The sequence below is a fragment of the Trichoplusia ni genome, chromosome 16 (assembly GCF_003590095.1).
Source record: "Trichoplusia ni isolate ovarian cell line Hi5 chromosome 16, tn1, whole genome shotgun sequence".
NCBI classification, from domain to species: Eukaryota; Metazoa; Arthropoda; class Insecta; order Lepidoptera; family Noctuidae; genus Trichoplusia; species Trichoplusia ni.
In genome coordinates this window covers 7,595,692-7,616,978 of record NC_039493.1, presented here as the reverse complement: position 1 = coordinate 7,616,978, position 21,287 = coordinate 7,595,692, and the positions used below count along the sequence as shown (strand labels likewise).

The following is a 21,287-nucleotide window of genomic DNA, read 5'->3' as shown; positions in this document are numbered from 1 at the left end:
AATAAAGTTATGATGTGAGTCAAGAAAAATAAAAAGCCGCTTCGATTTGAAAATCTCAACCTTCTTTTACTCCATTAAATATTAAGGTCATCTGGCCAAGTTAATGTTCCACACAATAACATAAACCATACAATTGTTTTCTAAATCTGATTAATCTGACTTTCGATGTTAATTAACTGTACTTAAACAATAAATAGAAAACTTTCCTTTCAATGCCGAGTAATGAACAACATTACAAAGCGATAACTTTTGTTCTTCCAATCAACGCAACGCTAAAAATAATCAACAACAATAGTAAGACGTATTAATAGATAGTACAAGAGTGTGAAAGTGACACGTGATAATATATTCAAATATTAATGAACAGAGAAAGTGTATTGGTCTTTCCGTTCGAAATAAAGATGACTCAAAGGTCATAAGGTCCCACAAATGTCAAGTTCGATGTGTCGCCGACGGCCATATTCCTAATGGTGATATGAAATCATGTGTATTTTAAGTTTGTATTATAAAAAAGTTGATTAAAAGTATCTGTGGAATGCATGATGATGGTCGGAGTGTTTCTGGTGATGATATAATATGAGTCACGTTATGGTGTGATTTAATTTAACGTTTATGTAATTTTGTGACAGGTTTTCAATTTGTTTAGCTATCATGTATGGCTCAAATCCATGAATAGGTACTACCCAGAATTACAGAACTACTTTGGTTGCGGCACCCTAAAAGGAACCTAAATAAATATAACACAGTTTTTGCACAACAAGTTTTAAAGTGAAGGCCCTGTAAATTACTTCTTATTCTTTCTCTACCAGGTCTCAATGAAAACTACTATAGAAGGGAATTAAAGACAAGTAAAACTCCTCTTACTGCAACAACTATATATATTTAAGTCAACAACAAGCTATATCTGTAGTAACAACGCCACTCCCGCTAAGTTCCACTTAGAAGGTTTGTCTTTAGTTTTCAAGTTAAAGGTCCAAACGTAAGTAGGACCTCGGGTCCGCGTCTTGTATACCGGACACTCATACATGTTCCTGAGATCCTGTTTGTCTTGGGTTATGGCCTGAGAAAAAAGAATAATTTTCGATCAATAGAAAACAAACACTTTTCGTTAATTTGGATTAGGAGAGCATTTCCAAACTTATCATTAAAAATATATAATCTGCGATGCCGCCACTATATTAGCAACCAGTACAACCCATATTTAAGTCAAGTTTACATGTTATTTTTTTATATAGCCCACTGTGCCCCACTGCAAGGCAAAGGTCTCCTGCAAATCCTTCCACGAATCTCTGTCTTTGGCCTCAAAGAACCTCCCTACGCGGTAAGTGTTTTGATCGTCTTAGCATCGTTTTCTAGGCCGCCCACGTTCCTGAATGTTCAATAACTTCATTCGCCATCAGCTACTTACCCTAACATTTATCACTGGCATGGGGGGAAAGAGATCTTTGAGCTTGGAGTCCATAATGATGCCAGATTGCTGATCCCATCGCGCTCCTTCCATTAACAGACCGTGCACGAAGGCGCCATCTCGCGGTGCTGTCCTTGTGTCAGCGATCCTATAAATACGAAGAAATATAGTAGGAACACAAATACGTTTATAGGGATGATATTCTGGTCCTTAGCATTCGTAATACAAATAGCATTATTCTCATTATTTTTGTAATTAAAATTGCCGATCTTGACATTTATATTTACACTGATATTGTGTACCTGATGGTACACAATGTCTTTCTTAAACTTCGTCATCCCATTCCCCTGTCCTTATCCGAATTTTTTAATAGGGGTCGGCGCAGCACGTCTTTTTTTCCATACCTTTCCATCTCACGTCATCCCACTAGTAACACTCTTTGCAGCCATATCGTCTTTTACACAATCCATCCATCGTTTCTTTAGTCGTCCTCTTTTCCTACATCCATCCACATCCATGTTCAACACTTCCCTCACCTCGTGGTTCTCAGTGAAATTAAAAACCAATTTACCATTAGTATTTTGGCGAACACGAAGGACCAGAACAATTATGAATTCTGAATGATGATTATGAAGAGTAATATGTACAGAGTTCTTGATTACAAATATAGTACTTATTTACAGATACTAAAGCGTATATTGCAATGCTTTCATTGTTAGGGGCTACACTCTATTTTATAAGCTGAAGAAAAAAGAGAGTTTCTGTAAAAGCACATAGAAAGAATTGTTTGATTCACATTTAAATTACATAAGATTTTTATATCTAAGGACCATATAAAGACACCTACCGTAAATTTTATTAAGCTTGAGTTTACATTATAACATATGACAGGCTTTTAACAAGCTCTAAAAGTAATTAAAATTTACATCTAGGCAAAAGTAACTATTAATAAATATGTTAAAAACTATTGAAGGAGATTACTTTAAGCGAAGCGGTTCTTTCCTAAAGGATGGAATAGAAATAGATAGAGTTAAAAATATTTACCTCATCACGAAAACATTTACAGTCCCGACTAGTAAAGTTGAGTTTACAAGATAGGAAGATACTACTGTAAGCATTTATACAAAGGAAGAACTAAGAGAGTTATAGTATATTCTATCTATGTCCTAATATGTAGTTTTATTTTCAGCGCCTAAGAGGACCAAGGACGCCTACTCCCACCTCTTAAAGTACAATTGAAGTTGTAAAAGACAGACGCCACCTTACTCCCACAATAGCAAAAATACTGGTTTAAGAGACAGCGGTAGGACACCCGGGCTTCCGTGCTTTTATTAATTCATGCGAGTGTAAATATTTATTTCAGGCAATCTTTAATTATACGTTAACCGATACACTATGTATACTTAATATCCCAATAATAATTGAAGCGGCTTTACTCACCAGTACCTATGAAAAGTAACAAAACAATGAGGTAAGAGTGACAACATCACATAATGCAACCACAAACATTTGTTATTATAATATTATTACATAATTGTGTTATTTTGACGGCAAATGATGACAGTTAATTGTTATGAACATTGAGTAAATTGATGGAATATCACAATTAGAAATGGTAAGTTTAAATGGCTTAATGTCTTGATGTGTCAATAAGTATACGAAAATTGTACTCATTGGTGGGGTGCAACTGTTGGATATTGCTTGAAGGGCCATCGAAAACACCTTAGATTTACTCTTGATAGCAAAAATAACTAAACGGAATTATATCATATATGAGTTAACATAATGATACGCCCGTTTCTAACTCCAAAATATCCAATATTTGGACAATGCCTCATCGATTCAGTATATATTCACCCCTTATTTTGTTCAAATTATTGCGCACTTCATATCTTAGCAAACATATACTCACGTGAATTCCTCTTTCATTTTCTTAGTGACGTCACACTGCAGACACATCTTGTCGAGAGGCAGTTCGTATCGCCGAGCTGTGCTTTGCATGATCGCTGTCAGCAGACTTTGAGGGTTGAAGAATCCACCCAGCCAGACTGATGCTGGCAGCTAGAAAATTGTAAATGTTTTGAATTAATAGTATGATAGCCTAGTGGTGAGACAGCATTATTGTCGTATCAAAGGACCCGAGTGCGATCCCAAGACATGAACTGGCTTTCAGACTGCTGTGTACATTGTAGAAATTAATACCACAGCTTCCGTTTTTTGGAAAACATCCTGCGCCTGATCTCTCTCCAGTGTTGATTATTCACTGACAAGATGTAAGATTACAAAATACGCCTTAGCTACTGAAGATTATGATCAGAACAATTTACTTTCAAGTTTAAGTACTTTAAGGAAATTGGATTGCCCAAAAAACAATGTTACTAAATGCAGAAAACTTATAAATGATAAACCAAACTTACGACGAAATCTGTTGCCCAAGTTTCGAGCTCACGTAATCTTAGAGTTAGGTCCACAAACCAAGCTGATAGTCCAAGTAGGGAGGGGTAAGCACGATTGGCCCAAATTGCTGGTACCTAAAAATAATATTTACATATCAAAATAACATAAGTAACATGTAGGTACTCGTAAGGGAAAAGAAGTGCATTCATAAATTTTGGACCATTTTAAAATACAAAAGAATTTATATTCTTTGTTCTGTTATCATTGTGTCATAATTGAGATTTGATAAATGAACAGACTTAAATTCAACTTACTTGGTCTAAGAACAAAGCATTTTCTAAATCCTCCATGTCCGATGTAATAGTCAATTCACCCTGTAACAGAACAGTTGACAACATGTTTTCAACCGTATACCGTCTACCATAAGGTTGTATTTTCCTCATATCACATCGTTTACCTTTAGACCCAAATCCAGTTCTCTGAGTGACCTTTTCATCTCCCCCGTGAGATAGTTCATCCGCTCGCACTCTTGGAAGGCTACGATAACGTATGGGGTCCTTTCCTCAACCTTTCCCATAATTTCTGTCATGTTGAATTCCTCTGGCAATTTTTCAATGATTTCGTCTAACATTTGTTTTACCTGGCGAAAGTGATAGTAGATTATATTATTCGGTATTTTATACTACTTTGTCGGTTTAGAAATTATCAAAAATTATCATTTATGTTTTAGAAAGGCCGGCTCGGGCTAAATTTAGGTGTAGCTTGTAGCTCTGAAAAAATCTGTGATATATTATAGATTCCTTCATAAAATAAAATACAAAGAAATGCTCCCAAAAATTTACCCTTACTTTTTTACATCTTCTGTAGAGTTAAAAATACAAGTAAATACTGAGTTCAACATCAAATCGTTCAAACTATCTGCAACTAAAGTTTATTAAGATACATACTAAGATCCTACTCCCATCTACGTAGTTAAAACTTTTTAATTAAGTCACTATGCACGCCCAAATGAAACAATTTAGATATTTCAACACAAACCTTCTCCTCCCTAGTAACAGTAGCAGCGCCGGACGCTTGGGCATCTCTCGGTTGCATCTCAAATATGGTCCTGAAGAGATTCTCCGATGTCGTGGTAAGGAAACCGATCTCAGCGTTTGGATGTAAACCGTATAGGTACGGGGACTCAGCTGGCATGGCATCTTCTATGTATTGGTGGTAGCCCACGTAGTCTGTGTTAGGAGGTGCGGGGAAACCTGGGGCTAGTTGGAGTTCACCGTCAACCTGGGTGAAAGTTAATTTAGTTGTATATTTAGAACTAGTCACGTCAAAAATCTACACAAAATGTAGTAGACTACATACAGTCATGTCCACTTTGAATAAGTTTCCGAGTTAAATGGCATATAACTTGTAGTCTTCTAGTCAAAAATCATTTTTCTAAAAACGTCAATACAAAATACTTGAACGTATAACGATGACAGGCAAACTCATTTTCATACATTTGAATGGGCAGTAATAATTTTAAACATGCCACTTGCTTAGAGGGGAAATTTCAACCAAGATTGAAGATGAGCGCTACATACAATTTTTTTTTTTTAATTAGAGCTTCAAAATATTTTCAGCTGGACGATATAAGTGCCGTAAGACAGCAAGAGTGCTCTCTAACAGTTTTGCAGTTTAATAAATATATTAGTCTACTCACTAGGTCAGGCTGCATGAGTTCTTCTAGATAAGCATTGCACAGTCTCCGATCCCAGTCATCAGTGATATGACCTCCATACATAATCTCTCCGAAGAGGTAACGCAGGTCCTCCCAAGGCACCCTCGAGTTAGCTTCCAGGTAATTGTATAAGACGAATACGCTTATAGTTAAATCACCTAGAAAATTAACATGGAACTTGAAACTTCACCATGATAGAAAATAAACCGGTAGTGATCAAATCACGTCGTTTCATTCAAACAGATCAAACAGAGTAAATAAACTTGTAAAGAGTAAACAACTTGCTGTGTTTAAAACATGACCGATCGATTTTGTTTTTGCTGAAACTGATTCTCTTGTTTCAATTTATAAACGTACTAACGTAATACGTACCAACATTGAAAGGATATATTTTATTCCATCCCTGAGGACCAAACTTGCGCCTCTCAGCAACGACAGCGTGGAAATAGCAAAGAGCGAACAGGATCGCTTTGAACTCTGCTTCCTTACCACACATCTCCAGAGTTTCTTGATTGAAGTTGTCCAGGGCTTTGTGGATATTTGCCTGTTGATAGTTAAAAATATGATAATGATAGAGGGTGTCATTTGGCAACGGTTAAATATTATTTGGTTCAAGCACACAAACTAGAAAAGGGTAATTGGAGCTAATACTCAGCAGCAATAAGCTAACACAAAATTAATAATAATAAGAAATCTGAAGAATTCCGTTATCCAACAAGATTCAGTTGAAAAAAGTAAAAGAAATATCTTAATTTTTTGCGATTTCTAGTCATAATTGATTTTGCCATAACGTATAAGTGTATTTGAGTCTCATATTTGAGGGGACCAACCTGCATTCCAGTGGGAGGTTCATTAGTGATCTTGATACTGGACTCCAATATCCCCTGCGGTATGATATGAGCGGCAGGCGTGGCCGCTGGCTCAGCTGACATGAACAGTCGGAAGTCATCGTGACAACCCGTGGCAAAACTCTCCATCTTCTTCTCAAGACTCGGAAGCCATTTCTTTACTAAGTGAATATTCTGTAATTTTGTATTTGATTGGAATCATCATAGTCAATATATTCAGTCAGGTATTGTGTTTACTTCATGTGTGGTATTCATTATCATAATTTATCATCAAATGATTTATCATCATTTTTGTGGGAACATGTTTGAGATAAAATAAACCGTACTTCATTCAACAGAATGCTACACTACATGAGGGTCCAGAGAATGATTGCAAATATTTTTATTTTTATAATTTTGGCTTATGTTTTATTCTCACCTGCAAAACAACCCAATGCCCTTTCTGCACGCCGACTTCCATCGCCTGTTCAGCCACTATCTCCTGACCTTGACCGAGCGATACATTATGGAAGTTCCCGTTGTCTGCCGTATATCCCATGATCTTTCCTAAAGCCTCCACGTCCTTCAGTGGATTAACTCCAGGAGATAGGATGAAGAATATGGGTGTCGTGGAACTGGTCTCCTCGAAAGATTTGCTGAATTCGACGGTTCTATTTTCAACATATTTGGCACCCATTTTCTCCTCAATGTAGGCTCTAAACATGGGATACAAGAATTCGATAGTTAGCTACAGTATTAAAAAGTTCGAATTTAAATTATTTGTGGCATAAAATACTTACGCAACTGCATATGTCATTCTGTCCGGTCTCAGAGCTCTTAACATACAAAGTCTTTGCAAAGGCGTTTTGTTTTTCCATTCCTGAAAAAAACTCATGTGATGCAATAAAAAACATTATTTTTTGCCTAGCAATACTTTTATTTATGATCAATTTAACAGACCTGAGGAAATTTCTCTCTCTCCGGACATTCAACCTCTACGATCTTCTTCCACCTCTTAGGAGAAGTTTCAATATCTCTATCCAGATTCCTAAACTCCTCTTTACCAGCGAGAGAGCAGATGCCGCCCCAACTCGAGTTGGATAGGAAGTCTACTGGACTGGTGACGTGAGGCTTTATAGGGAAACGAAGGAAGAAGTCCAGCTCCACTGATGATATCTCTTCACTCATTAAGAGTACCTAAAAAGATTAAAAATATTGGATGTTAATAATATATGTCGTCTTAAATTTATTTGATACTAAAAATGGTTTCATCCTTGGCTACAAAAGGTTTTAACCATTGTTTCAAGTTTAACCCCCAACATGATCATCCCTGTCCTGCACTTAGAAATTCTAATCTTGATTTTCATGATTAAAAATTCTAAATTGGGTTTGAACTGAAAACCTAAAATGGCCGTAAACTGTTCGCGTAAAATAAGTTGACATACTTTGTCTCCAGCTTCCTTCCTTACATAGAAACACTATTATGATACCCACTTAATAGAAAAAACATGTATTTTATAACCAACAGCTTGTTTAAAAAAGTCTAAAATTTCAATTTCAGAAAATACCTGAAAGGTCATTTGCGAGGCAAATATAAGTTTGTCGCATTCAAAGAGTCCTCGTGAGGTGTACTGGTAGACGGAGAAGCTGATACAGTCGATGAGGTTCCTGATGCGCTGGCTGACCTCGTCCGCTGGCTCCGCGCGGGATATCGCCTTTTGAAACACTACGCTAAAGGCCTGCAAGGTGCCAATGATAAGGATTCGCATATATAACATTAATATTAACAAAGACGTTTCAACCCTATTTTTTCTTGGGATTTGATGAATAAAGTCAGAAATCGGCTATTTAAAAACAGCTTTACTGAAAACTGTTCTTACCTTCAACGAAAACTGGTATATGGGATTGATGGTATTAAGATCGTTCAAAATAAAGTACAATAATGATGCTCTCGCTGAGGCGGGCCGATAGAACTCACGAGCCACATCTATCTCACGCGAAGTAATTTTGGCTTCAGCAACCTACAAAAAGACAAATTTAGTATAAATATATTTGTATGAATGTATTCGATAATATTATTGTACTGAAAAACACAAACATATTTTCCCTAACATTCACAAAATATGTACATATATGGAAAATTCCTTACTTTCTTTTCAATATCAGCGGCAGTCTTCTTCGTAGTCTCCAAGTTTTCTACCAAAGCTGTATCACCAAGGATATCATCACCAGCTGAGGACAAACGCGAAAGCAAATCGTCCTCTAACGACTTCAATTGGATCTTGAACTGATTCTGCTGTTTCGTCAACTCAGCTTTTAGCTCTTCTAAATCTGGTCTTTCTGCTTTCACTACTTCTGCCAGTAGCTGGTCTTCTAAACCATCTCGAGTGACTGTGAAGTTGACCAGGGTAGTTTGAGCCTGCATTTCTGGTTTATAATGAGGGTTGGCTAGTTTCGTGTGTAAGATTAGTCTGAAATTTGGGCTGTATTCCACTTCTTTGTCACCTATTTTGATGGCTCTGGAAAAATAAGCAGTGATACACACATTGATGTGTATAACATTACACTATAATTGTCAAAACTATCACTTTTCACAACCTTATGTCCTACTAGTGATAAGAAAATGTAATAAAATTGATTTTTGAGATTTCGTCGCGAGTCTTTTTGGAAAAATGAACACAAATTCAATATCTATGGACATTTTGGCCTGCGAGTATTCAGACACTGAATGTTAATGATAATAATCATTCATAATTGAAATGCTGTGCAGGCAAACACTATTAGAATTGGATCCACATACCTCCCTTTCTTTATTAAATTCCTTCCAAGTAGCGGGTCTAGTACAGGATCCACAGTCTCGCCAATATTCTCCAAAAGTACTGTATCACCTTTAATAATGGATTTCTCTATGGTATCTAAATAACCCTTCTGTCCTAATCTTATTACCTGTAGAGCATCGCCATACTTCTGTTTGATCCATTTTACACCTTGTAGCTAAAAGGGAAAAACAATGTCATACACATTATGCTCTTAAAGTTTCCTAACCGCAAGAAATTGCATATCGTTTCGGTATATTTCGTATTTCGACCAAAAAGAGCTTACAATCGGACTAAACCTGGTTTCAGATTATCAGCCTGGAATCATCCACAGCTGGGTTTAAGCCTTCAAACTTTCCTGATTCTGTTGCTGTTTAGAATTTCTCTCTCAAACAGCTAGCTAGTTTCATTTTCCAAGTAAATTTTCCAAGTAAGTCCAATAATTTTAAAATTATTAATTTGTTTTATCCGACCTACCGTTTCCTACTGCTGGACAAATGTCTCTCCCAAATCTTCCTACGATTTTCTACCCTAGGCCAGTTGGAAACACCACAAAAATAATATAATTTACAAACCTGAGGATCAATCATAAGTGGCCATCTATCAGAGTTAGACAATATAGTTGCGTTCTCTGTACTCATGCGGTCAGAAGGCAGACCCTCGTTTTGCCACATCGCTATGGTGGTGTCATCTGTCAGCATCGAAAGGGGATCCAGGCCTTCTGTTATTGGGATCGGCGGCTGAAGAAGTTGTAAAGTTAGTACTTATTCTTCAGATTGTTATCAAAATTGTTAGAAAGAAAAATGGTTTAAACATTCTATTATCGTGATATAATTAATTTGAACAGTAGTAGTTGTGTAAAATTATAAGAATTGAACTAACCTCCAACGTTTTTAAGAATACGAGCCAGTTTTTATGCAACAGGTCCAATCTGAACTGCTTCGTAAAGCAACCCACATATGATATGAAGGCACACACAAGGAGGACATCTCCAGGCAATGTCGTACTTTGTTGCATTAAACTGAAATATAGAAAAAAAATATAAAAATTGACATTGCTTTTTTTTAAACGATATAATTTGCACCATTAACTAACCTAACCTAACCTAATGATTTCGATTAATTGCAAATAACCTAAAACTAAACCAATAACGATAATTGAGTATCTAAGTATTATTTTTATAGCTCTCGTTATTTTGAATTGTATTTGATTTTGAGCAATTAATTTCAGACATCCGGAGTACATAATAATGAGCTAGGCAGCTTCACTCTAGGATCAATCGGACGACTCCGATAAACACGTCTGAAAAACCGTATCGTATGAATAATTACAAAAGTTTATTATTTCACGTTGCCAATTAAACTCAAGTTACCTCGAAACAGCTTCAGCCCATCTGACATTTTCACTAGCCAGCCCGTTAACCAGTCTGTTAGCAAGTTGGATGGTGGCATTCGTAGCGTCGGCTTCGTTCTGGCACTTCATTTTCTCTGATGTGGCTTTCTCGAAGTCAGCTGTTAATGTCGCCAACATTTCTTCTAAGGACTGAAAAATGAGACTCATAAATTAATCAAGAACAATACTTAAGTAAGTTTAAAATGTTTATGTACATTTCACTTGATATTGACAAAAATGCTGAGAGTTTCTGCTATGCCTCGTTCTTGCAAACGGATCATTATCATTTCACTGCCGACATTAACTTGTGCCATGAGAGAGACCACCAACAATACAGTGTAAATTAAACAATTTTTGATATACATACCGCAACTTTACATTTGATTAATCTTAATTTCTCTGTCGCAGCAGCGAGCTCAGCGTTGGCAGCAGCCAAAGCTTTCCTTTTGGGTTCAACATCGCAGAATACTTCGTAAAACTTAATAATGTTAATAACCCAAGCACAAAGACCAGCAGCTGCAGCCGATTTTGATCTTACAAACTCTAAAAATAAAGTTCAATTTTGATCGCACACTAAACTCTAGGAACTGAATAACTTTGATTTAAAGAAGTCTAGTCTTTGGCCTTACCAGGTTCAAACTCCGAATCTTTTAAATAAGGTTGAATAGCTTTGATTACATCTGGATGTATATTTTCCTTGTCGTAGTTTATTAGGCAATCAAGAAACACATCTACTTTTGCCATGACCACCTGGGAAAGAAACATGCAATCTTAGATTATACCTCAGCTCACCGTCTGGATCAATCGTCTGTTATCAAACTTAAATGTCAATTAAAACTTCTTTAGCAAATAAAGAACTTGAGAACTGTTTTAGTAAATTAGAAGGAATAATATTTAGTATAATTCATGTCAAAAGGGTCTGATCATCTTAAACAGATGCTATTGTCTCATTGCGGGATCATAATGTAGAATCCAAATGGAATCGACGGATCGAAGTTAAAAGTTCGAACCTTAGCAGCTTTCCAGCTCCTATCCTTCGGTATCTTCCCTCCTGGAGCCAGTAGCACCATCACGGCCGCAGTCACATTAGTCACAGCGCCGGGCGGTGAACCGAACGACTTCAACTCAGTGAGGTTGGACTTGTTCAGTGTGTTCAAAGCTTCTTGGGCCGCTACCAACGCAGGCTCAGCCTTTATTAAATCCTCTTCGCAATCTTTCTGTTTCTTTGTTACTTCTTCGGCTATTACTGCTACTTTCTCTTCTTCTTCGTCGGCTAGAGGTGAAAAAGGAGATTGTTAGTTGGTCTTTTTTTATTGGTCGCAAGAATCAAATTGAAGGAATTATGGTCTCGTTTAAAAATGTGATAACTGTGTATATTTTTTTTATTAGACACTGATTCAAGCATATTCAACTGAATATATATTATGTATTGAATATGAGGAAAAAGTAAGACAAATAGTAATTTGAGAAATGTTTAATAGTATCTCCAGCAGAGGACGAATATGATACATTATAAAACATACTGTAACTAAGAGTAATTGTGTGCGCCGATGGCGTGACATATAATGTGACTAGAATGTTTCAGATATTCGCGACATAATGATTACATTTATTCATTAAAACCCAAAAAAAAAATGAACTTTAAGCATTATCACATATAAATGCCGTAACATCTTACCAAGCGCTTTCTCGCTTTGCACTTTAGCAGTCTCAACGCCGACCATTTCAATAAGTTTGTCAGCGGCTTCGTTCTTCTGGTGTAACTCAATTTCCTGCACGGCTAATTTTTCTTTCAGTGCATCCACTTGGCATGACGTACAACGTAGCTTCTCAAGACCATTTTCAAGCCTGTTTAAAAAAAAGAACAATATAATCTTACACGTATCCTTGCAATATTTTCTTAACAAACAGGACTTGAAGAATTTATATTTTTCATTGCATCTTGACGCTTCACATGGCGGTCTTTTAAAGTTTTTTATATGAAGATAGGTAATATACATTCGACACACCTAAATTAACAGGATTGTGACTGAAACAATTTTCTACAGAGCTAAGAATCGGAAAAGCCAGTCGAGATCTAAGCTTCAACAAACATTATATTTGAAGTTGCTTTTGCTTTTGTTGGACCTTTTTAGTTAAAATGTAAAAGAATAACTTGCCTAATAATCTTAGCACGCAGTTCATCCGTTTTATTATTGACAAGTTTGGCGTATAAGCTAATTTGTTCCAGGTAACTCTTCGGGGTGGTGTAGTTGTATCGCCTCTCGTTGGCTAGGTAAGCTTTAGACATCGTATTTACTGATGTGTGGACGTACGCCATGAATCTTGATATTGAGTCTCTTAGTGTTACCTGGGTACATAGAAAAGTAATGTTTGACTGTAAGAGACCTTAGTTTTGAATGTAATCGAAACTCTATATTCCGGACAGTCCAGTTTGTGTAATTATTTTAAACCATTTAATAAATCTATAGCATGAACTACAGAATCATGAACAGACTATAGTATTACGACCAATCGCAACACTTGAGGACAAGGGTACCAATATTTACAGCTTACTAAGTAGATATATTTAATATTTTATTGTCATTCAGATCTAGTGTCCGTGTATTATATTTTTATATAACTGATTGGATCATACAAAATATTACAACTAAAAGATCAAAACAAAACATACTCAAATACGTCCTTACTAAAACTATACTCTTACCGGCAAATTATGCAACTCCTCCAAAAACCTCATAGCTACAGACACCAGCGCCTCTTGCGGCCATTCGTGGAACCAGTTAATTGAAGTACAGTTTATAAGAGCCGGGAATTTTCGCGACCTCACTCTGAGAGTAGACCCTACTGGTGAGAAACAGAGCACTACTTTCAATTGCTTCCGGACTCTGTCAATGAAGAACTTCCAACAAGTCTCTCGAGTGTCTGGTAGGCCTGCGCCTTTTACCTGGAATTTGAATCTTAATGGAGTAATGTTAAGGTTGATTATCTGACAATCTGGGCCCGTCTTTCTCAAGAACAAAAAAACACAAGTTTTCGTATATTTTTAAACATTTACCTCATTCCTGACACCAGCTATGATATTTTCCATTTCATCATCAGGGAACAGGTCAGCAACTTCGCCAGACGCCAATAAATCGTTAATTAAGACCAGAAACTGTTCATTAGCCACTTGAGCGTCAGTCATGAGGAACATTATGCCAACGTTCTTAAGGCCAGTTTTTATGTATAACTGATTTAATTCATTCTAGAAACAGGTAAGACACGCGTTAGCAATGTGCCCCACGTTGGGCGCCAAAATAAAAAAATATACAATTATACATTGCGTGAAAGATACTAATTCAAGTCAATGGTAATGTTACACGTTTAAAAAAATATATAATAAGGTGTAACAAATATTTTTTTACTAAATTTTTTTTTTTTTGCTACGGTAAGAATTACCTTTAAGTCAGACACGCCATATCCTTTCTTCAGTTGAATCTGCAGCACTTCCAAACTTGATATAAATGCAGCCAGTCGTGATAGAGACTGCTTGCCAGAGCCACCCACGCCTACCAGCAACGCACTGCCTCTTGGACTCTCAAGTATACGAGATATTCTATAATTATACTAAATATTTAGAAAAGTTAAAGTGAAAAAGCCAATCTTTACGTTGGAACAATGACAGAGACGTAGTCCAACGTTTATATTTAAGGTTTATTTTAAAATTGTGTAGTTACTTAACAACTCATTGCAGTTAATCAATTCAAGCAGTCAACAGAACTTTTATTTAAAAAATCTTTTTAAAAACAAAATGAGGTAGTTTACCTGCAAATATGCATCATAGCATCCTCAAAAAGCACCAAGTTCATAGCCGCTATCAGGTCGTTATAACTGGCCATGGCTTCCGTCAGCAGTTTGTTCAATTGATCCCAGTTCATGATAGGCATGTACTTTGGCTCACCGATACCGCCAGCAAAATGGCAGTATATGTTTGGTCGCTCGAATACTACGCCTTCGTCTATATCCTGAGGACAAAAATACCTTCTAGTTTTGAGTCAGGAAATTAGTGTCAATAAAATATGTATACTATGTATAAGACAGTATTCTTCCTTTTTTTCATGGTGGAAAAGTAGCTTGAGTATTTAATCATAAATACAGGGCAGGAAGCAAACTGGTGTATGATAGTTTGCGTCAACGATTTTTTTAAACGAATCCTTCAATAAGCTACTTAATCCATGTGTCGAGTGGGGTTTCACAAACATACATACAATTCACATACACGAATGCCACCCAGACTCGGAAAAAGCATTCGTGGTTCACACAAATGCTTGTCTTGCGCGGGGACAAACCCACGACACGACGCGCACAGTGGGTTTGGCGTGTTGAATGTGCCTTAAATTAGTATGGCATAGCCTTATAACGTAAGAGGATAAATTATAAAGTATTAACGAAAATATTCAGTTACCTCAAAGTTTTTCTTACAAAGATCAACCTGCACTTTGAGGAATGCGTCAATATCTTTTTCTTCTGTCAACTTGTCGCCGTACACTCGACTTGTTTCGTGCAACCATAGTCTGAGAATATCAGATGTATTTTCTAAGCATTCATTGGTACTAAAGAGGAAACCCTGTAACCAGAAGACAAATTAGTTCCAAGTCTTTCAAACAGTATTGGTCTTCGTAAATTGTACTGAAAACTATACCTGAAATACATTCGATAAGTCCCTTAAATTGAAAATGTAATGGAATTTGATCGCTGTAGGCAGAAAGACCTGAGATATTTTATTATGTAATGTTATCGTAGCCATCACCACGTTCGCTGCGAAAAAACATCATGAACCATATTATACCAAATAAAACGCACTCTTAAAAGTATTATCAAAAGGCATTTAGGCGAGACGAAAAATTTCCTGCAGGTTGTATATTTACATTGCGTTGTCGCTCAACAATCGAAGTGATATATAATCGCCAAAAACATATATCGTCAAAATGGACCTTCACAAATCTTACCAGATAATTTTGCAATCTGCGGATTGATCCTCAACTCTGGGTTAGCCAAATGCTGGCTCAAAATCGAATGATAAATATTATTGAGCGCTTCAGCGTTCGGGAAACTGATGGCAAACACACAGAAATGTCTTTGCAGCCTCGGATTTATAGTGAAACTGCCTGAAGTAGGGTTCATGCAAGACACGTATTGCGTGTTATGAATGTCTTTTAAAGACAGCTTGGTTCGATCGTACCAGTGCCCATAGTCCATATGCTGTCGTATTATTGTGTGAGGTTGGACGGTTCCGTATGCATCCACCTCAGGCATATTCATGTCATCGATGAAGTATATCAGTGTTTTGTTTCCCGGCGGTCCGTAGTTTCGACCTGCTTTCTTTTCTAAAGGCTTCTCTAGAATCTTTTGTAGCATCTCCGATGATGTGTAGAAGTTGAATGGTACCGATTGTATTGCGTAACTTTCTGATAAGCTGTAAAAAAAAATGTCATTATAGTCAGATTCACACTGCACACAAAGTGAAAATGATTTAACGTCATTGATTTTGGATAAACAAGCGTAAAAGTTTGTGTAAATCTCACGTTTGTAATTTCTCATTAACCAAGACAGTTTTGCCACAGCCCGCTGACCCTACCAACATCACAGGGTGCTTATTTTTCATCAGCAAGTCTAGGAAGAAGCGTATTCTTATCGTTTCTGCTGTCGGCACAAGTACAGCCTAGAACAAAAGACACACTGTATTTTTCTCAAACTTATAATAGGTACTAACCTTCATCTACAATAATAAAAGAAGGATTTTGGTACCTGTAAGGGAATATCGGTATCCAATTCAAATTTCGGAATCTTTTCAGTCCAAGGAGTAAATTTCTTTGTTTCATGATCTATGTAGAAATCAAACACGGTCCCACCAGCAGGGAATTTAACCGTCTTAAATTCATTCATCCACCATTTTGAAAACTCTGAAGCAAATAATTTAAAGCAAATAAATTCACGCATATGCACATTGCACATGGTCAGGTACGGCCAACCATTTTGAAAATATTGGAAAAGCAGCAGCAACATGACTTAGAGAGTAAGAGAGAAATTTTAAAATGTTGAAAATCTTAATCTTCAAAATATAACTTACCGATTCGATAGTCAACACTAGCCTCTTGAAACATGGCAGACCCAAACGCCCAGACACAAGCAAACACGAAGAAGATATCATGCCATTCCTTAGGGCATTCCGCTGGAGTATTTTCAGGTACTAGCAGACAGTTTAATAAGTGGCATAGCATATGCACATGCGCCATGTCCACGATAGGAGTAATCTTCTTGAACCTGGTCCGAACTGTCTCTAGGCATGAAGGTATGTATTTATCAAATAGGATGACTAGGTTGGACTTTTCTGCTGGGATTTTTCTTGTTTCTACCCAGCTTGTTACGTATCTAAAAAGTTGAAAATATTATTAATACAGTTTCGTGAAGAAGAAATTGTGAACTCAGGCTATATATACTTACGGATTCCATCCTAAATCCTGTGCATTGATATATAATATACCAGCCCTGGACACAGTAGCAGGGGTCGCGGTACGCAAGTTTGAAATTTCAAACATAAGTCTCATAACTGGAGTTAGTGCTATCCGTTCATTACTGGCCAGCGTCAATATCTTATTATCATCCATTACAGTATTTAGAGATTCAATCCACATAGGATCAATGTCTCCGTCAAGTACTATCCATTTTGGATTATCACCAGCTAAGTTCGCCTGATCTCGCATAATGACCGACAGTAGACCATCCTTCCATTCTCTCGTAGCCGGATTAATGATACCAAATAATTCATCGTTAGTTACTGCTTTAGGATTCAAGTCATTGAATATAGGTTTCTTTTTAAGATTCTGGTAAGTTTTGAAGAGTGTCTTCCATACTTGAGTTTTCCCAGTACCGGAGTTACCGACTATAAAAACTGAATGTCTCACTTCGAGTAATTCTTCTAATTGTACCACTTTTAAAATAAAGTTATCTTCTGGCTGTAACGAGAGATCCATTGCAGCCTGTTTGACTGTCCTCTCAAATTCTAAATCACGTTTTCTTGGTACTTCTAAGGCGGGGAATAGATCTCCGATTAGACCCATGAATACTGGCATATCGTCTGTCACTATTTTCGGTATGTTAAAATCTCGTAGAGTTCTCATAAGTACTTCTTCTTCTGGTCTGCCTGGATCACCTCGCTGAAACACGGCAACGGTAAATCATAAAGTAAAACTTCAACATTAAAAGTACATTACATTTAAAGTAGAAAGTAACAAGTCGTTGACTTATTTAGAAACTTAAGAGAGATTTTGCAAGCAGAGGAACAATATAAGCTACTATTTTACCTTCAAAGACCCAGCAACGACAAGTACAGACTTAATCGCTCTCAACCCCCAATCGTAATGGTCTTGTTTCGAAAGCAGCTCTTTACACAACGTATATAGCGTAATAAACTTCCTCGCCAAAATCTTAGCTTCCTGAAAACCTTCAGCGACCAACATGATCTCACAAATCAATTCAAAGTCAGGTACGACCATAGCACACGGTCTGAATAAAGCCTTTAAATTCTCTGGCAGTTCAGTACGGCCGGCATAACCAGGGTTCATCGTGATGAATATGCCAACTGATGGAACCAAGCATATGATTTCTCCCATGAAATTGAACTTCTGTTTTTTGTCTCTGGAAAAAGACATTTTATTGAATAATTTGTTTCTTTTGATTAATCATATTTATTAATATATCATCCGATTATTTATGGGTAAGTATATTACCTTATGGCATCTTGAACAGATTTGACTTGTACAGCAACGACGGAGAGTACCTCAACGGAGATTCTGTTGAACTCATCAAAACAACCCCACGCTCCTGTTTGAGCTAGTCCTTTGTATATGTTGCCGCAAGACTAGAATCAATAAAAGAATGTAGAAACGTGAAACAATAAACGTGTGGTACAGGGGGTCCATCGCCAAGCAATATTACCTCGTATGGAACATTAGGAATGACTCTCTTTGAGCTTTATTAATATCGCCAAAACAAGTTTCACTTTCCGACACTGACCTAAATGCGACTAGCAATAGTTAGCCTGTTTAGGAACAATAGCTGTAAATTATATTGGTAAATGTATTTCATTGTAGCAATAACACTGATTCAGTGGCTTGGTAAGGAATCCGGAGATTTGAGTCACGCAACCAAACAGGCGACTACAACATTATTTTAAAATTTGTCACAGAATTGAGTAAAGGTTTTCCTTTTGCAATGCAGTACTCAAGACAATTCAAATTTTGTTTAATGGGTGAATTTCCCGGACCCAAAAATTGCGTGGCCTCGATGAAATCGGTACTAAAAAGCATTGTTATAATGTTCTTACATTTTTTTTTAGGTAGATGACATAAATATCTGTCTGTAGCACTAAATATTTTATTAATAGAATTAATAGGTTTTCCAAAAAAAAATGTTAAACCACATAATCTTTCATCGCCGTGTTTGTCCACACGTCACCTTGATGTATTAAAGACATCATTGATGAAAAATGTATCGTTATATATATTAAATCTTAGTTTTATTTGATTCGTGAATAGTTAAAGTATTGTCTCCGAATACATTTATTCAAATATTTAAACAATACAACGTATGGTTAATAAAAAACCGTTTGTCCCAGAACTACCTTTCATCGCCATGTCCTAAACATATTTGAGAATATTGCATATTCTAACGTTTTGCGTCGCTCCCATTTTGCGTTAAACGTTGCATATAAGTAACGTCGAAAGGCTCGACAAGGAACGACGTGTGTACGTGCCTGCGTTTTCGAGCTATAATTAAAAGTATTCAATTTTTTTGGTACTGGACATTTTTTCTTTCATCGCCGTGGATAGGTCTAACTTCTATTCCAATAAGTTTTTAATCTCGATTGAGCATTCAACACAATGCCATTTATATTTAGTTTATTTGTAAAGTATTCATTACTGTGAATTATTACCAGTTTTTTAGTAAATTGAATTATATCCCTTGATTTTCATCGCCGTGCTCTCATTTCCGTGGACAAAATTTGCTATGGCAATGAAAAAAAATACACGGGAATGAAAAAAACATCATCGCCGTGCCTTGTAAAACAGTTTCCTTTCATTGCCGTGGCCACGTGTTTCATTTCCGTGACTTATGTTTGTTTCGCCACTGGACATTAATGTACATATATATTTATAGTTATATTATAAAAATAATATCATGTGTGACTGGATTTTTACATATTATATTCTATTATTATTGCGAATAAATTAACAGTATTTATTTTTGTTTCAATTATTAACTTTATCATTTAAATATTCTTGTACACTACAATAATATTTCATTGCCATGGACGCCTGTTTCATTGCCGTGCATGCATGTTTCATTGCCGTGGCATGGAATTTTCAATCTTGTATATGTCGTTAGTTTTTTAAGCAATCTGCTAGATATTAAGCAAAACTGCATATCTGATCAAAAACTTGAGTAAACACTATTTTTTCTTGTTCTAAAGTTGAAGAATAAAAAATCCACGGAAATGAAGATTTTATTGGACCTGTTGAAATTCACCCTAATGTTTGATGATATCATTGTAAGTAGTACCTAAATTAAATTAAATTCCTAAGTTGTTTATTCAAACTGACTACTATAGAGCACCTATGGATGACAAATCCACACCGGAAAAGTCCCGAATTTGCCTACCTTTTACCACTTTTTAAATGCTTCCTAACTACGACTAAGTCAACAGTTGTATAAATTATGATGTCCATAGGTCATGGGAAAAAAATCTTCTTATGTTTTGTTGTTTACCTGATAGTCCATTTGTTCGGAACAGTTGAAGACATACACCATGATGCCCAGAGCTCTTCCTAAATCTTTGGTGGTCTCAGTTTTGCCCGTACCAGCCGGCCCCGCTGGACCTCCACCCATGATTAAATGTAACGACTGTAAATATGTTGTGATTTAATTTTAAAGAATGCGTCGCATTAAGCATTTTAATCCTTGTGTCGCAAGGGGTTTCAGACACCTTCAAGTCACTGGCGCAAAGACATCAAGACTAAGGACAATCAATTGTAATACGCGGGGATCGAACCCGCGACCCGTGCAGTTAATCGTTGTGATGCTGTCATTTTAAAAGGTATTTTTATCCAACAAATACTATAGTAATAAATAATACTCGCATGAGACGGTAAAATGAATAAGCGAAGTGTGTTTCAAATATCTCAGTGTTTTCCTTCAACCTACTCAATTGATATACGAGAAAAATCTTCTGCATGCGAGATAGTTTTTTCTTTTTCCACAATACAATCTCACCTGTGTCAGTGTGATGTAACATCGATCGGTGAGAGGGGTGATGACCAATCTCGGGGTGTTCCCCAAATACTCATAGCTGTACGTGAACTGCGCGTCACAAATATTTGCAAAACAATGATATTCCTTTTCTCCCCATCTGAAAACAATCATTCATATAAAATTGGATGGAATGAAGTAAAATCAAAATGTACAAATATTCTGTTTCGTGACGATTTTTTTGTTGTTTTGTTATTACAGTGAATAATAACGGTATAATAATATCGTTGTTGTATATAAATAAATAATTGCTCTTTCTTTTAAAAGTGAGACGGATTAATAATGCGTTAAATAAGTAACATCTGTTTCGTTCATGACGATAAACGCGATTTGAAAATTTAATCATTTCATGTTAATGAAGTAAGTTAAACTCATAAAAA

General features: G+C 36.4%; 1 protein-coding gene across 1 annotated transcript in view; it reads right to left on the bottom strand.

The window, feature by feature from the left end:
- Positions 1 to 863: 863 nt before the first annotated feature.
- Positions 864 to 21,287, bottom strand: part of LOC113501854 (dynein beta chain, ciliary) — a 32,226-nt gene continuing 11,802 nt past the window's right edge. Inside the window, exons 27-67 of the mRNA XM_026883148.1 lie at positions 20,872 to 21,007; positions 20,368 to 20,502; positions 18,330 to 18,460; positions 17,904 to 18,237; positions 17,044 to 17,756; positions 16,670 to 16,971; positions 16,348 to 16,502; positions 16,125 to 16,261; positions 15,549 to 16,015; positions 15,242 to 15,357; positions 15,005 to 15,166; positions 14,365 to 14,564; positions 13,999 to 14,155; positions 13,616 to 13,804; positions 13,265 to 13,504; positions 12,717 to 12,907; positions 12,236 to 12,405; positions 11,568 to 11,830; positions 11,187 to 11,307; positions 10,925 to 11,100; positions 10,538 to 10,707; positions 10,048 to 10,186; positions 9,741 to 9,905; positions 9,150 to 9,343; positions 8,499 to 8,868; positions 8,230 to 8,370; positions 7,918 to 8,088; positions 7,310 to 7,546; positions 7,150 to 7,229; positions 6,789 to 7,065; positions 6,353 to 6,544; positions 5,895 to 6,066; positions 5,505 to 5,680; positions 4,844 to 5,086; positions 4,263 to 4,445; positions 4,120 to 4,179; positions 3,826 to 3,939; positions 3,321 to 3,469; positions 2,849 to 2,854; positions 1,409 to 1,556; positions 864 to 1,060 (exon numbers count right to left, since the gene is read on the bottom strand). Coding sequence (XP_026738949.1) covers positions 899 to 1,060; positions 1,409 to 1,556; positions 2,849 to 2,854; positions 3,321 to 3,469; positions 3,826 to 3,939; positions 4,120 to 4,179; positions 4,263 to 4,445; positions 4,844 to 5,086; positions 5,505 to 5,680; positions 5,895 to 6,066; positions 6,353 to 6,544; positions 6,789 to 7,065; positions 7,150 to 7,229; positions 7,310 to 7,546; positions 7,918 to 8,088; positions 8,230 to 8,370; positions 8,499 to 8,868; positions 9,150 to 9,343; positions 9,741 to 9,905; positions 10,048 to 10,186; positions 10,538 to 10,707; positions 10,925 to 11,100; positions 11,187 to 11,307; positions 11,568 to 11,830; positions 12,236 to 12,405; positions 12,717 to 12,907; positions 13,265 to 13,504; positions 13,616 to 13,804; positions 13,999 to 14,155; positions 14,365 to 14,564; positions 15,005 to 15,166; positions 15,242 to 15,357; positions 15,549 to 16,015; positions 16,125 to 16,261; positions 16,348 to 16,502; positions 16,670 to 16,971; positions 17,044 to 17,756; positions 17,904 to 18,237; positions 18,330 to 18,460; positions 20,368 to 20,502; positions 20,872 to 21,007 — 8,044 coding nt within the window. The 3' untranslated portion in view covers positions 864 to 898. The remainder of the gene's footprint in view (positions 1,061 to 1,408; positions 1,557 to 2,848; positions 2,855 to 3,320; positions 3,470 to 3,825; positions 3,940 to 4,119; positions 4,180 to 4,262; positions 4,446 to 4,843; positions 5,087 to 5,504; positions 5,681 to 5,894; positions 6,067 to 6,352; positions 6,545 to 6,788; positions 7,066 to 7,149; positions 7,230 to 7,309; positions 7,547 to 7,917; positions 8,089 to 8,229; positions 8,371 to 8,498; positions 8,869 to 9,149; positions 9,344 to 9,740; positions 9,906 to 10,047; positions 10,187 to 10,537; positions 10,708 to 10,924; positions 11,101 to 11,186; positions 11,308 to 11,567; positions 11,831 to 12,235; positions 12,406 to 12,716; positions 12,908 to 13,264; positions 13,505 to 13,615; positions 13,805 to 13,998; positions 14,156 to 14,364; positions 14,565 to 15,004; positions 15,167 to 15,241; positions 15,358 to 15,548; positions 16,016 to 16,124; positions 16,262 to 16,347; positions 16,503 to 16,669; positions 16,972 to 17,043; positions 17,757 to 17,903; positions 18,238 to 18,329; positions 18,461 to 20,367; positions 20,503 to 20,871; positions 21,008 to 21,287) is intronic.